Raw genomic sequence first — 17,362 nt, 5'->3', positions numbered from 1 at the left:
ACCGTTGTCATTTAGGAATAAGTTCCGTTCACGTGGTCTGAGTGTCTGAATCAAGATGTGTGTATTTAAGCCAATTTCATTAAATTATACATCACAAAAAGAGATGGTGTTTGGTATTTTGGTTTATTCATCACTCAAAATGGATGATCAAGATAATGCATTGTATTGTAAGACACTATGCACTATGCTCTGGTTGGAAACTGAACATTTGAGCAAATGCTGTAGGTCATCAGAGAATTCCACGCATAAGGAACATTTGCATACTGTGCACATTATACATACTGCATGCTAGTATGCTATTTTAGGCTCACTACAGGAAAAAAAAAACTCTACTCACGTAATTTCCTCAAACACTTTGATCTTTTCACATCCCTCTGGAGGCTCCCGTTTAAACATGTAGCTGTTGTTGGGTTTTGGAGACGAGGCGAACTTAGGCAGAGGAGAACTGCTGCCGCTGTCTGCAGGAAGACATTACAAATCTCAAATTACTCTCTGGATTAATATCAGAGCTGAGAATCTGTACAACCCTTATGATATAATACAGTGAACTATTAATGTCATATGAACTGTTACAACTTGATATAGCTCCTTGACCAACAATCTCGCTTGATCACTAGTTCTTTAGGTTTGACCTTTGTCTCTGTCGTCCAGCATCTCGTCAGTGGAGTATGGGCTGCCATCATGTGAGCGTGGTGGGCATGCGGGTGAGGGGCAGGGCGACAGGCTAGAGCAGCTACTGGAGCGCCCAGGCACTGATGGCGTCTGAGTGTCTATACCACGACTACTGCTGCTGCGCTGCTGGGGAGGAAACGGAGCCCTCCGTCCATCAGGAACCTCCAGCGCCTGAGTGCCAGTCAAAGAGAGAGTCTTTTAATAATTATGCTCTGTGACCACTCTAAAATCAGTAAGATTTGTCTCATTTGTTAACATAAGTTAATGCATTAGTTCATGTTAGTTTACGATGCATTAACTAATGTTAACAGATATAACATTTGATTTTAATATATGTATTAGTAAACATAGAAATTAACATTAACTAAGATTAATAAATACTGTAGAAGTATTGTTCATAGTTATTTCATCTTAACTAATGAAGTTAACTATAAAAAAAAAAAAAAAAAAACGAAATCTTATTGTAAAGTGTTACTGATTTTTTTAAAAGAAATTAATACTTTTATTTAGCAGGTACACATTGTGACAGTAAAGACATTTATAATGTAACAAAAGATTTATATTTCAAATAAATTAACTTTTAAAAAATTTTTAACTTTCGAATCATCAAAGAATCCTGAAAAAAAGTCACACTTTTCACAAAAATATTAAGCACAATTGCTTTCACCTTTTGAAAGTAACTTGACACTTCAAATAAAGATTGTATCAAGCACAATTCAGTAATGATTCATACAGTAATGACACAAGTCTTTATGAGTGAGTCATTGAATCATTCATTTAATCCAATTTTTTTTTTAATAATTCATTCATATTAATTAAATATTTTTTTCAAATACACTACAGCAATTAACACTTTGTCAGAACCTCTAGAAAATTATGCTACATGTTATTGTTTAGAATCGTGGGAGAATCATGATCTTTATTTAAAAAATAAAAAAATTAAAAAATAAATCGTGATTCTCAATTTATCCAGAATCATGCAGCTCTAGTTTAAACAGAAAACAGTTATTTTACATTGTAATAATATTTAACAATAATACTGTTTTCACTGTATTTTTGATTAAATAAATGCAGCCTCGGTGAGCATGAGACTTCTTTCAAATATCTTACAGACTCCAAACTTTTGAATGGTAGTGTATGTTGATTATGATCAAGATATATGAGTAAATACTTTAAATTGTTATTTTAGACAAAATTACATTTTACAGGTACTGTATAGTGTAGAAAAATATAAATTATATATATAAACTTTTTTTTTTTTTCACCAAAACTATTCACATTATTTGATAGTACTCAATGGCATGCATTTTTATTCAAGCTAAACATTTGCAGTTAGTGATTTGCAGTTACCTTTAGCTCCTCTTTCTCTCCGTTGTCTTTGATGAAGACTTTCTCCAGCTCATGGTTGATGCCTTCCATGCTGCTGGGAACCCTGGAGATGGAGGGCTTTGGCACTGTGATGTTGGACAGTGGCATCTGTGCTGACTTCGACATGGACGACTGTACAGGGAGATGGTACAAATCTGCATTTTACAAACTATGCAGAAAATGCTGGATGTATTTACTAAATACACTAATATTACAGTATGTGTGAGCGTGTGCAGACCGGAGCTTGGCTGGCTGTGCTGATGGTAGTGGAGGTAATGGTGGTGGTGGTGGTGGTGCTGGTACAGCAGTGGAGGGGGGAAAGACGCTCTTTACTGTCTTTACACTGCCGGCCTCCGCCCTGTTTACTGCGCTGCAGCTGGAGCCTGAGCTTAGCAATCTGAAAGTCACAGAAAGAAAAATAAATTATAAGGACAGAGGAGACAAAGTTATTTTATCATCTACAAAGCTGGTAAATAAAATAAAAAATATAAAATAAAAGAATGGGTAGGAGAGAGGGGAACAGAATCTGCAGAAGACCTCAAGCTGGGACTCGAACTTTGGTGGGGCGAAGCAGTGCTAAATGTCAGTAAGGCTATGGCTCTGATAAAATAAAATAAAATGACCTGAGTGCTTGCTGTAACTCAGCATGGCCACAAGAGGTCAATACAAAACAGGCAGCCATGTGAGAAGGCTCACCCCTTAAATCCTTACCAAAACACACTAATAAAAAAAGCAAAAAGTTCTATTAAGAACGGTTACCCGTAGTAGGAAGAAGGACAAGAAATAAATGATAATTGTAGGCAATATTCTGACAATATTCAAGAATACATCTGAAAACTCATTTCTTTCAGGAAACCTTAACTGCATCCTGCATCTTCTGTGCTTTCACTGTTTCTTAATCCCTCACTGTTCTAGCTTGTATTATTCTGAACGATGTCTGAAACTTTGTAGTGATAGCACATCTTGTGGTTTTGCCTCCTTAAAATGTATTGCTTGTCATTTGCAAGTTACTTTAGATAGAAGCTTCTACTAAATGAATAAATGTAAATATTGAATCTAAAGCAAAAATTGGAAATTGATATTTAACCCTCATGGCCCAGGTCTCAATGTGACTCATTTCTAACTGGCTTGATTACTCATCATTTACTTTTGAGATTTATCTGCAGTAAATTACAGCTTTTATTGTCTGAGACAATAGAACAAGTCCAGACTTGTGTGTTCCTACTGAAAATACAATCGGATTTCTTTACATGGATGTTTGTCTTGATAATGTTACAGAACATTAAAGTCACCATGAAATCAAAATTGACATTTCTTTTTTTTTTTATGGAATATTGCAGTACTTATTATACTGTAATATGCATCATTTTTATGCATCATTTCTTTCATGTGCTCTTGTAATATTTAATCAAAATAACTTCCCCTCCCTCTTGCAGCAATATCTTTTCTCTTCTATGAGGACGTGTTTACCGGCTTGAGGCTTGTCAATCACATGATCTCACAGCAGTGGCAAACCACAACCATCCAATCAATTCCCAAACGGACAAAATCAAATTCCGCCATACATTTTTTTTCTTGCTCAAGAAGCCGTTTCTCTTGGATATGTCACAATAGGGAAAGAACTAGCATAACTTCTGTTTCGTGCCGACTTTAAACTACAGCTGGCACCGTATCTCAACAGGAGGAGGCAGCATTTCCATCCACCTCTGTCAGTTATACATTACAGATGTCAATCTAGAAACTATGAAGACATGAAAATTTGTTGCAAATGACTTGTACTTCATTTCCTCCAACAAGGCAGCAAAAAAGCTGAGAATTACATTGTGTTTGAAAATTACAGTGGGAAAATGGAAATGTTCACTGGAGATGCCGGGCATCGCATTAACTGAAATTACACAGTATGTGTTCACCGGTAACAAGGGGAAATCCTGAATGTGCTCTCTTGTAAAGCCCTGCTAAGTATGTCAATATACACAACCTAAATCCACTTAAGAGGTGTAAGGGGTTATAAGCCACTAAGTGGAAGCACTTGACATGAACCTGGATAAAAATGTGGATACTGAGGACATGAACTTTCTATATGCAGGGAAGGAAAGAAGGCCTAAACAGCCTTTTCTTGGAAAACCTCCCAAATGGGAAACAGTGAGATTATTCAGGCCTTGCAGAATGAGCTCGCTGTGATGAACTCCTAAGAAGTCTCTATTACTTGTGTGTTCATGAATATGAATATGGACACAATCTTGTGGCTGGAAATACAGCAGGAATTGTGTGCAAGCGGCCAAAATGACAGATTCACATAAGAATTTATAAAAAAAATTACAAGGCTGCAAATACCACAAAAATGGTTACTTTGGTGTCTCAAGAATTTAAGTATTACACCTGTTTCACACATACTCTGTTTGCTGTGCGTATTTTTTCTGTGCCCATGTTAACGGATTAGAGCGTTCACACTGCATGCGGCTGCGGTCCGACAGTGCGTTCCAGGAGCGGTGCGTCTGCAGCAGCGCAGCGATCATTTCCGTACCGTCTATTTTTGCTGTGCTGCACCGCGCTAAATTAAAATGACAGTGCATTGTTCGCATTAAAATAAACATGGATTGACATGAAAATGTAATAATTTCACTATAAATGCATATAATTTAAAGTCTACTTTACTACTCTGGCTTTTTTCCTCGGGTAAATAAAGGAAAACGACACCTTACCTCGCATTTAGATAAACAAGGCGATAATGGATAGCACTCGTCTCTTCGTTAAGGTGGAAAAACAAAGATATTTATGACCCAAGGGATTTCATGAATGAAGATTTAAAAGCGAAAGAAAAGACGAGAATCGGCTGTTTTTGACTACTGTAAGTTTTAATTTAAAGTGTTTGTGATTTTAACATATGTTTAAATGTTTTACCACTTGCGTGAGCAACATAATATATAATTCTAAAGTATTACTTTATATAAATATAAAGTAATGAATTGAATAAACTTTATTTAAATGTAGTGCTTTTAAACGACATCTATGAAAGAGTGTAGCCTATGTACAAAGAGAATCGCAATGCTGACAAGCCATGTTCAGTAACAACTTTTGCATCTAAAATAAAAATAAGAAAATGTTGTGTTTGTGATATACAGCCACGGATCAGTTGCGCACTGCAAACGCGGCATGTGTGAAAGCACAATAGCGTGTGCTGTTCCTGCATCACATATGAACTGCAACACGCACCACATACGCACTGCAAACGGAATAGCCTATGTGTGAAACAGGTGTTAGACATTGTGTGCATTGCTACCTAGATTAAATACATCCAATACATGTATCCCACAGCAGAGGTCTTAACTATGTAATATGTAATAATATAATATTGAAATATAATATATAATATACTTGGTAACACTTTATTTTACAGTGTTGTAGTTACACGTTACTACATGTACTTACTATAGTAATAACAGTAAATTATGCATAATTACAAGCAACTAACACTAAACCAAACCCTAACCCTAACACTATAGTAAGTACATGTAGTTAATTAATAGTACTCAGTACTTATTTGAGTAATTACAACGTAACTACAGCACTGTAAAATAAGGTGTAACCATATACTTTAATATATACTTTCATATAAAATAATACAATATATACTTGTATTACCAAAAGGTAATATCTAAATTTAAATGTGTCCCACATTTTTGTGAAACCCTGTTACTGCATGATTTCCCCTTGATTACAAAAAATGCAATTCCTACATACCTCAGAATTGTGACAAGCAAAACATAGCATTATTTCCTAATAAGAGGAAGTAAATATTCTCATTCTATTTTCTGAATGTTTATGCAAATTGTAGTTTTGATTGTGTTAATCAAGCTCAATCATTCAACCCTGTCACCTGAGGTATTTTAAGAAAAATGATTTTGTCTTTAATTTATGGGAAATATAAGTTGACCAATCATTCCAAACCAACATTTGGTTCCAAATTAGCTAACCCCTTCTGTGTGACAGCTTAAATTAGGCTAAATTCGAAAATCATTTTGATGTTTATTTAAAGGGTTAGTTCACCCAAAACAGAAAATTCTGTCATTAATTACTCACCCTCATGTCGTTCCACACTCATAAGACCTTTGTTCATCTTCAGAACACAAATTAAGATATTTTTAATAAAATCCGATGGCTCAGTGAGGCCTCCATCGCCAGCAAGATAATTAACACTTTCAGATGACCAGAAAGCTACTAAAGATATATTTAAAACAGTTCATGTGACTACAGTGGCTCAACCTTAATGTTATGAAGCGACGAGAATACTTTTTGTGAGCCAAAAAAACAAAATAATGACTTTATTCAACAATATCTAGTAATGGGCGATCTCAAAACACTGCTTCATGAAGCTTCGAAGCTTTACAAATCTTTTGTTTCGAATCAGTGGTTCGGAGCATGTATCAAACTGCCAAAGTCACGTGATTTCAGTAAACAAGGCTTCGTTACATCATAAGTGTTACGGAATTTCAATGGTTCACCACTGGGGGGCGTGACTTTGACAGTTTGATACACACTCCGAACCACTGATTCGAAACAAAAGATTCGTAAAGCTTCGAAGCTTCATGAAGCAGTGCTGGCAATGGAGGCCTCACTGAGCCATCAGATTTTATAAAAAATATCTTAATTTGTGTTCCGAAGATGAATAAAGGTCTTACGAGTGTGGAACGACATAAGGCTGAGTAATTAATGACAGAATTTTCATTTTTGGGTGAACTAACCCTTTAATGTTTAGATTGAAAGTTTTAAAACATTTTCATACGTCTGGGGTTGAAAAAAAAGGCAAAGCCCATAGAAAATGAATTGCAAATAAAGCGGCTCATTTTCTGAAGGTTAAGCCCAGTGTCATCAGTTAATTTTCCCAGTGAAAACTGATACTAATAATGTCAATTTTAAGCAGACACACTTTTGTTTGAGGGTTTGCACAGGAAACGAATTTCTGTGCACCTGCACTCCGCTCATGCAAGAAAGGACTATAAGGCCTTTGTAAATCAGACAGGTTTGTGCGCATCAACGATCAGGGCTTTCCATCAACACAATATCTAATTGATAAGAATATGATTTCAGTGTGAAAAGACACACACGTGACATGACTTTGCACATATTACTCACTCCAAAACCGATGCGCCCCTATTGTACCAAAAGGTTGGAGGTGATGGGAAAGCCATAAATTAGCAGGAGGGGGATAATGGTTGTTGCAGAGAGGGGAAGTTGATTGTCAAAGGGGGAGATAGTCTTATCTCACTGTTCCCTGAATCGTCAGGGTGGGGCTGAGCGCCCGTGATAAGGCTGACTCTGCTGCGGCTAGCGCTAGCAATAACATGCCGTGCAGCGCCGGAAGTCTGAAGCCACACAGGAAGTTATATATAGCACCGGGTGCAGGCGGAGACGGATGGGTCGTCGTGACTGGCAGTCTTGTACAGAGCCGTGTAACGGGTTTTATTCCCACCGCCTCCCCTTATACGAGTGGCTACATCGCAGACCACACAGGATGAGATCATTGCAAATGCAGAAGTGCAGCGCTCATCACTTTTAGGACAGTGAGAGCTCTGTTAATAGCTGTTAGTGTGATTGCACTTTCTTGTTCTCCAAACCCAAGGGAAAAAACTACACAGCTGTGTGCGCAAGACACACTTCATATAGTGTTTCACTGTTAAAAGGGAGTTTGTTTTGCGCTACTGCTATGTGTGTGTGTGTGTGTGTACCTCTTTAAGATGGTCAGAGCTGCCCCAGGATGCTGAGCGCTGGTGTGTGCTCCTTTTCTCTTCAGTCTCGTCACTCCAACATCCAGGAGTCTGAAACACAAAATACACTTTTGTCTTTTGATTATGTTAGGACTTTATATTGTTTTTATATAAAACTAGTTCTAATTAATACTGATTAACTTCATATTTCTATAATTTTTTAAAAGTCTCTTATGCTCATGAAGGAACTGAAAAGAAAGCAGCCATTACTCCAGTCTTCAGTGTCACATGATCCTTCAGAAATCATTCTAATATGCTGATTTACTTGTCAAGAAACATTTCTTACTTTTATCAATGTTTGTGCTGCTTTATACTTTTGTGGAAACAGTGATACATTTTTTTTCAGGATTCTTTGATGAATAGAATGTTCAAAAGAACAGCATTTATTTGAAATAGAAATCTTTAGTAAGATTTCTATTTCAAATAAAAAATTGTAGCTAACACACCTGATAAATCACATTCCCATGCATCATCCTTCTGACCCACTATTTCACACCAAAATCACAAAGGCCGCATTGTTCCTGCAAATGGCTCCTCAATAAACAGTCACCTACATTCCTTTTAAAAAACAACATTCTCTGTTACTATAGAAAAGTATGTGGGCACACGTGAATGTGATGTTTGCTCTCAGGTATGTAATTTGTTTAGTCAGCTCACCATGCAGCACACACACTGTATAATGTAAACTAAGAGCACATGAGTGAGGCACTAAAGTGTCACAATCCAGTGTGATTAGCAGCTTATTATGCAAAAAAAAAGTCTATTATAAGCTGATGTCCACTGATATCTTCCTATTTTTACTTCAAATGTACAATTGAGCTTTTGTGTATAGTTCATGAAGAATAGCTAAAAAAGTTTGCTAGAAATACTACTAATTTTAGGCAGTTTAAGAGCTAACAGGCTTGAGTCATCAAATTTCTCCTTCTCTGTGGCAGCACGAGAATGATAAAATACAGATAAAGCATCAAATACATGACTAATATGCATTCTTGGCTCTTAATATTTTGCACTAGCACTAAAACAACTTCCTGTCTTTATCACCAGAGAAAAAGATAGAAAGAAACACAAAATTTCCCAACATGTAGATTTTAGTCCAACCAAATTACTTTATGTGGCCATAACGTAAATGTGACTTCCAAACTAATAAACAGGGATTTTCCCAGAGGAACTAGAGGCAGCAATAAATGCAAGAAGAAAACACCAACCACAATTTTTGTAAATACACAACCATACAATACTAGTTTGCAAATACACAACTATTCATAATTGTGTGGTCAGTAAGAATTTTATTTGAAAGAAATTGATACTTTTATTCAGCATGGAAGAAAGAAGACCAATCACAATTCATTATGCAATTATGCAATGGCATCACTGCTGTTGGTTACAATTTGATAATAATAAAAAGAAAAACGAGAAAAATAAGAATAAGAATAAAAAGAATTATGAAGAATCTCATTAGCTCTGTTAAACAGCAAGACTTTGTTCGTGATACTTTTGGGGGGGTTTAAGGGCTTCCTGTGGACCAATAGATGTGGTGGAAATGTGTATGTGTACCTTGTGAAAAACAGAGGAAATATATTTTCTAGAGAAAGATGAAAATGGGTCTTTTGAGCATATATCGCCTCTATGGGACTGCCTGGAGCTGCTGCTGTGGACAGAGGCAGATTCAGGCGCTCTAAAACCCCTGCATTCATCAGCCAAACAGACATTACACTTCAAAGCCTGGCCTTTGGAAACAGATCGACACTAGAAGGCCAAAGATGGAAGCTTTGAAAGCCTCTCTTTCTTTCTGTTATTCAAATTCTTTTAAAGGATTGACAATGAAAATTCATCCATTATTTACTACCCTCATGTTGTTCGAAACCCACACAACTTTTTTTTTCTTTTTTCTGTGAAACACAAAATAGTATATCATTTATTTATTATTATTGTCTGTTATTATTTGTGGGAGACTACCTTTAAGGTAATTTTTTGATCTTTTCGAAGTTTGACAGCTCCTGGTCACACATTATTTTTCATATACTGTACATTATTGCAGCAGCTCTATTGCTAGTCTGTCTGAAATGTTCTTATTGAGTTCTGTTTTCTATAAAACCCTCTTTCCGAAAAGCCCAGAGTGCTCTGATTGGCCAGCTGACTCAGTGCATTGTGATTGGCCAAACACTTCAAGTGTGTGTCGGAAATGTAACGCCCCCTTACCAACATCGTGAGTTTCACCTTCCAAGGCTTCTAAAGCAATTGAAAACACAAACAGTTAATAATGTTTATATAAATAAAGTTCGAGCCTAAGTCAGATTGTCCGAGCAAAGTGGGAACTGCCCTATTTCAGGAGTAGTCTTTGTATATAGCCAGCATTATACTCTCCTAGGTTCAGGAAGCAGTCCTTCATAAAATGCGCTGTACACAAGCAAACTTTTGGGCTGTGCTGATCAGGAACAGCGTTATAAATAAATCTTAACCACTGATTCCTAATTTCATCCATTTTTGAAAGGCCAAACAAAGGTGTTTTGATTCTGCATTGAAACACATAGCATCTCCACGACATGGAGACATCACTACAATTCAATGAAGTGTCACCTTCTTTATTGCGTATGCCGGGCAATATGCTAATATTTCAAAATTGTGGCATAAATGTTTGCAGAAGTAATATCTGGACTTTGATCGATGAGTTTTAAGCAGGTCTGGAGCAATGTGCTCTGTTAGATTAAATATCCCTTTTGTGGGAGACTATGAGTTTTGTAACTTTGCAGATCTTATACATGAACAAACAGATACATTACACACTAAAATAAAAGGAAAACATTAAAAAGCATCATATGGCCTTTTTAATTGTATGGAAAAGAACAGTGTAAATACACAACAAAACCTCTCCTTATTTGATGATAGAAAGAAAGTTATAAGGGTTTGGAGCAAACATGATGGTGGAGTAAATAATGATAAAGGGGTGAACTATCCCTTTAAGAAAAAGTGTAGTGATGTAGGCTTCCGGTTATTCCGAGAGTAGAACATCCCAAAGTCACTGCTGTTCACCTGATCTGACTGTGTTACTGCAGAGGAAAGCAGCACTGAATCACTGTGACAAAGAGGACGAGGGGTTAAACTCAAGACACTGTTCAATAATGGAGTGGAAAAAAATCTGAATCCCAACAGAGCTGCCGCACTAATCTATAGAGCTTTTGTGCATGCATCAAACTTTAAAGACGAGCTAAAATGAGAGTCATTTGTAGTTCTTTGACACCGGTGAGTAATAAAGGGTGAGACTTGAGATGGCCTGTCCTGGTAACACCCAGGCTTTGGCAAGTGAACATAATTATTACGCATTTTTAAACCGACTGGTTATACAAAGAGTATATAAAGAACTTCTTGCATGAAATTTCACACCAAGGAAATACAGTAAGCACAAAAATAATTCAGTATCTTTACAGTATCTCGGTGTCAGTAAGCAGAGCAGAGCCGCAGAGAATGTGTGGCCTCCGTTGCCACGCAGCAGTGAAAACAGGATGCGGGGGGTCATGTGACACGCTGCAACTCCTCCGCTGCTCTCATGACCCACAAGTCCAAATGGACCACAACACCAGACCTCTGACCTTTCATTCACTCACTGCATATGTAAAAGGGGCCATATTTGGCTCTTTTGTAGCATTATAGTCCTCTTGTAATGTTACTCAAGGCTTCTTGCACAAGAAACAGTCGTAACATAGTTTTGCATAATCATTTTCCACCCTTTGTTATTTTTAGTCAGGAGACTGAAGGCTAAACAAGACATTTTTGCTTCTGTATCTTTAACTTCCTATTTGTAAATGACCTCTGTTATGATTGGCTAACCTCTGTGAAATGAATATCAGCACTGTCACTCATGTTGCCTTCAAATTGTCAATTCTCATTAAAAATGAATGAATTCTGGCCAAATTGTTGCTGCAAACTGTTATCAGCATGAATGTCCCTTAAAGTTACATTAAAGCAGTGTTATTTTAGTATTATTTATATACTATTACTATACTACATTTATAATTAGCTTTTATTTTTATATTTTCAGCTTTCATTTTAATTATAGTAATTCTGTCATTTTTATTATTATTATTTTTTAAATATCTCTATTTAGCTTTAATTTATTTTTATTTCAGCTTTAGTAATTTTATTACTTTAACTTATTTTATTCCAATTAGTTGTGAAGGCAACATTGCTGTCAGAACGCCAGCTCATTATTTGCCAGCTCCTGTGTCAGCATCACACGCACGAGTCGCGGTGCTCACATGAACAGCGTCGGCCAATACTGAGCCGGCGTTCTGATGTAGAACCCAGAAGCGCTGCACTGTGTCTACTACGTGATCGCCGTAGGAGACTGACATTGAAGAGAAGAAATTGTTTGAATTTGTTTGTTTTTTGAGCACAAAAAGTATTCTCGTCGGTTCATAACATTAAAGTTGACTACCACTGTAGTCACATGAACTATTTTAGGCCCCATCCACACGGAGACGAGTTTAGCTGTATATGCAAAAATTTTGTATCGTATAGGCGTTTTGTCCAGACGGATCCAGCGTTTTCAGAAACCGCTATTTTTTGAACCCGGGTCCCAGAGTGGATAAATCTGAAAACAACGCCCTTGCGTTTTCGTGTGCACAGCCAATCCATATATTTTGTGAAACGATGATGTCATCACCCCACGTGTCGACCCTAGTCAGACACCGCTAACAGCATAAAACAGCAACAACAATAGCGGACTACATGCTTGTGTTTGTGCTGCAGAAGCTACTGAGCCTATTAGCTTTACTAAAATAAAGCTTTATTTCTAAGCTTTACTAAAGTTTGTATACAGCGTGCAAGCTTATGCGCATACTCCAAATCTTATTCTCCATCGTTTTGAGTCGGTTTCAGTGGTTTTGTGTGTACGCAGATATTTCTTGAGACGAGGAAAAAAAAAGATCAGATAGGGAAAGCTCTGGCTTCGTGTGGATGTAGCCTTAATGATGTCTTTACTACCTTTCTGGGCCTTAAAAATGGTTATTGTGTTGCAGTCTATCGGAGGCCAGAAAGCTCACGGATTTCATCAAAAATATCTTTATTTGTGTTCCGAAGATGAACAAAGATCTTATGGGTTTGGAACATCATGAGGGTGAGTAATTAATGACAGAATTTTCATTTTTGTGTGAACTAACCCTTTAATAGTTTTAGTTAACAATAACAACGCTGCATCACACAGCAATGTCTTAAAGAGACAAAAATGAATTTCTGTCATTTACTTACCATCATGTTGTTCTTTCCCTCTGCTGGAGATCACAAATCTCATTTGCGCTTGTGTTCAATGTACAATTGGACGTGTCACACCTCATTTGATGTCATTGATGGCAAATGCTATTGGTTCTTATGGGTCATGTGACCAACCATGAAGTGAACGTTTAAAAATGCAAATACAAATTAGTGGAAGTTTGTGAATAATTACTTACATTTTGGTTTGTTCCAAACAAAACACTATGATATGATATGACTTCAAAAGAGTCAAAATACAGTGTATGAGACACTTTTATGGTTTCTGCCTAAAATCTCCTTTTTGTGTTGAGTTTGGAACTACATGAGATTGAGTAAATTTAATTTTTGGGTAAACTTTTAAAGCACAAATAAAGTTCCAACATTCTGAACAGAATGCAGAATTCTGCAGAATGTAGTTGCCTTTAAAAAAACGGGGGGGTAACAGTGGAGGCCGGGAAACATGGGGAACAACATTCCTGTGGCATCTCGTCTTTCTGAGCGGTTATATGACACTTGGTGTATGCTGAAGCACACAATAAGAGGCACGGCAGAGTCATTACCTTTAGACATACTGCACTCCCGCAGGTGCCAAATCTCACCTTCAGTGTAGCAGCAGATGGTGGGTGGAACTGTAGGATTGTGGTGATTGTGTTCTGCCTGATACACCTGCTGACATTTGAGGGTAAATCAGCACCTGACCATAGGACAGGTGTGCATGAGGTACGCTGTGTTCTCTGTAGGGACATGCCATAGTAACCGACTAGTCAAAGAGACTACTTGCTCTGTAACTAACACCTTAAATTGACTGATTATGCCTGACCTGCAACCAACCTGAACCACATATGCACACGGGGCTTGACTATAAGGACTGCCTGATGACAGCATGAAAGACACTTTGGGAAAGCTGACGAAATGGTTGATCAGTCAGCGCTGCTTCGTCATGTAATGACATGAAATAAGTGGTTGTTAAGTAACATGTTATCTTAGTAGCATCCCTAAGACGTTAAGGTTAATGATTAATCGATTAATTGATTGTTATTTTAATTTAAACAAAAATTGATTATGGGAATTCATGACATCCTTAGTAGGTAGTAGACAGTCCATGTTCATTAATAAACCACTGAATACTCAAACTCCACTACAGGCACAACTGGTGATCATTTTAGCCTCTGATGATGTATTACAGTCTCTGAGTCAAATACCAGCCCCCACGTGTAAGCTGTGAAAGCCTTGGTTACCAGTCTGTGGTTAATGGTTTATTTAATGCCAATGACTGTTTCAGGCCAAATGCTAAAGGTAACTACAATTTACAACTCTGAAGTTCTTTTAAAGTTCCCACAACTTTAGACTGATGAAGGATTTCAAAATCTTTTATATAAAATGTGAATATTATATTAAAACACAGTGAGCGTTTAAACTTGAGAATCATCAGCTGGTTTCAGCTTACAGAAATCCCAGAAAATAGTCCTCAGTTACACAGCAAACATGCAAAAACCCAGAAGAAAGATGGACCTGTAAATGCTGTCAAACTAACGTTTGCAAACACACCTGAACACACAGGCTTTGAAGCCAGAGTTAGATTTGGAGCACAGTGGGTGAAAGTGCCTACCTGTGTGGACTTGTCTTTCATACACAAGGGGTTGTGCAGGTGGGATTCACGTGGCCACTGCCCTATCAGGTAGGGCCCGGTGATAGCACCCAAAGAGGAAGTCCGTCTGATAGCACCTGTGCTCCACACCTGTTGTGACTTTGGCCTCTCAACTGCCATAAGGAACAAACAGAAAGAGAAACAGATGGGTGATGAGCAGACGGACTGGGGTAGTGGCAGCCCTAAAGTTATTCCCTTACAAACTGCTACGATGCACACGTAAATACTACACATAAAATCAATTTGTGAGTGGGCTGCCAGAATGACTTAATATTTGTTGAAATCATGTCCAACTCGAAATGCTTTTGGATGAATTTGTTTACTGATCTCATTGCAGTGCATCCTGGGATTGCCTCCTGATGCTGCCTTAGAATTTGGCTGACTAAACTAAAAGAGATACCCTATTTAAGTATATTATTTCTGTAATAAGTACTCTATTTTGAACATCTGAGTTTTTTTGTCCATACAATGAAAGCCAATATGATTCAATGTTCTGGACACTGACTTTCATTTTATGGACAAGTCAAGCACACCGTTAGTTCTGGTAGGTCATGTTAGTTGAAACATTCATCAAAATATTGGTGTTCTTTGGAATGACATGAGGTTGAGTTTTTCATTTTCGGGGTAAACTACCCCTTTACATATGTGCATAATTATACTACCTACAGTACATTTTGAAAAAATATCTTATCAGTCCATTTTGCTCATATTGTGTCTACCGTAGATGTGGACTAGGCTACAGATGCGGGTTAACTTGTTTGCGCTTTGTACTTAAGCAGAACATCAATCCTTGACGCATTTGATAAAAATACCTCATACACATCCCTCATCCCACAAAGATGGAGGGGAACTGGGTCAAGGGCACATGAACTTATCTAATCAGCGATAGTCAGAGCGTGACATTTTCCTACAGCAGAGATGACAATATTTACACCTCTCTGTGGCACTATGAACACATCATCAGATCCATGGATCACCTTTATGGCTTTCAGAAGACAAACTCAGGTATCTGTGTACACAAGGCAGCTGCGGGCAAACTGCTCTCATGTCTTAATGAAAAGCAGTGTCTTGGGAAGTAAATGCAGTGCCCTGGTGTTGAGTTCAAGATTATTAAAATTCACCAATAAACTCACTAGTTGACTTCCTTAAAAGTGGTTGGATGACTAGTTGACCTTCAAGACCAATCCCTATCAAACAGATTCAATGGTCAACAGCATGGCTATGCTGGTCCATAAACTAGACTAACACCAGCATTATCCCACCTGGACAAGCATGAATCCAGACCAACTGGTAAACTTTTGTATTGGCGGTATGGTTCTGTTCTGGGCAAGAACTCCCTGCGCATCCATGCAGACTAGCATGGATAAGAGCAGGGAGAGCAGCAATAACCCCCCTAGGGTAAACAGAACAGAACCAACATATGCAGACATATTTAATGTCAATAATTTAACATGTACACATATTTCAAGAATTAGTCTGATTCAGGGGAATCATAAGGCCAATCCTGACTGAAGAGAGGAGGAGCTGGGGATGGAGGAGGGTAATTAGCTCCTGAGAAATGCAATAGCTGCTGATAATACTGAGGAGCTTATATATGAATGCCGTGATAGGCGTCGTATTCCTATAGGTAGTAAGTCACCTGGGAGTCAGCTGAAGCGAGCTTGACTGACGTGACCTGCCAGAACTGACGCTAACGCTGGATTTCTGTACAACTACACTAATAAACTAGTCAGTTGTTGGAGGAATAGTTGGCCAGTCTGTCCCATCAATCTAGCAAACTAGCAAAGTTTGTCTGGGAAACAGAATGGCTATGCTGGTCCACCAGCTAGAATAACTCTGACCAGCATAAACCAGTCTGGAGCAGCATGTATATTCAGGATGAATCTGGAACAACAGATACCATCTGCATTCTTGACCTGTTGACCAGCAAATTCCAGGCTAGTCCTCAATTTTGCAATTTTAAAATTTTGCATTTTATTATGTTTATGTGCATCTGTGCAACCTCACCTCGCACATCGAAAATGACTTTTGACAGAAGTCACGTTTCAGAGAGAACTCAGCACATTGAATGTGAGATTACACTGTGACCCAAAGCCAACTGCTTTTTTTACAGCTATAGTGTCTGTTCACACAATAGGCTGTTTTAAGCCTGAAGGCATCTCACTTAGTTGCAGGTTGCCAAAAGCTGTTCACACCTCCCTCAATTATATTATCATCGCCCATGTGTTTGCATGGTGTGAAGCCCACATCAGACGAGCAAACCGAGCATCAAGTGAAACCAACAGAGAGAGTAGCAATAGAAATTTAAAGGAGATGAGATATCCACTTTTAGTTGATAAGTAAATGTCAGAGCAAGTCTGCAAAATGTAAACCACGAGTTGTCAGATATGCGGTGTAAATAATTAGATCTAAGGTACTAAGCAGGATTCAGAGAATGGGATTAGGACTAAAAGACAAACGTGTGTACGAGAGACGCAGTGGACACGGAGAGTGTACTGTTGCTATGGTAATGAACAGGGTCATTCAAAGCAAAGCTAATGGATTACAGTCCATTCTAGAAGACCATATTTAGACTTGGCCCTTATCTCACTGTGTGCTTTTTAGGAAGTGGCTAACTAGAGACAGAGTCACTGGAGAATGTAGGTTAAATCCTCTCAAACAA

At 37.9% G+C, this 17,362-nt stretch overlaps 1 protein-coding gene across 1 annotated transcript in view; it reads right to left on the bottom strand.

Moving 5' to 3' along the window:
- glcci1a (glucocorticoid induced 1a) overlaps positions 1-17,362 on the bottom strand; it is a 40,061-nt gene that overhangs the window by 4,234 nt on the left and 18,465 nt on the right. Inside the window, exons 2-7 of the mRNA XM_051872006.1 lie at positions 14,662-14,813; positions 7,767-7,856; positions 2,279-2,437; positions 2,023-2,172; positions 633-843; positions 338-458 (exon numbers count right to left, since the gene is read on the bottom strand). Coding sequence (XP_051727966.1) covers positions 338-458; positions 633-843; positions 2,023-2,172; positions 2,279-2,437; positions 7,767-7,856; positions 14,662-14,813 — 883 coding nt within the window. The remainder of the gene's footprint in view (positions 1-337; positions 459-632; positions 844-2,022; positions 2,173-2,278; positions 2,438-7,766; positions 7,857-14,661; positions 14,814-17,362) is intronic.

This window comes from Ctenopharyngodon idella, chromosome 19 (genome assembly GCF_019924925.1).
Source record: "Ctenopharyngodon idella isolate HZGC_01 chromosome 19, HZGC01, whole genome shotgun sequence".
Classification (NCBI taxonomy): Eukaryota; Metazoa; Chordata; class Actinopteri; order Cypriniformes; family Xenocyprididae; genus Ctenopharyngodon; species Ctenopharyngodon idella.
Note: the sequence above shows the minus strand (reverse complement) of the source record. Positions and strands in the feature narration are given on the sequence as shown.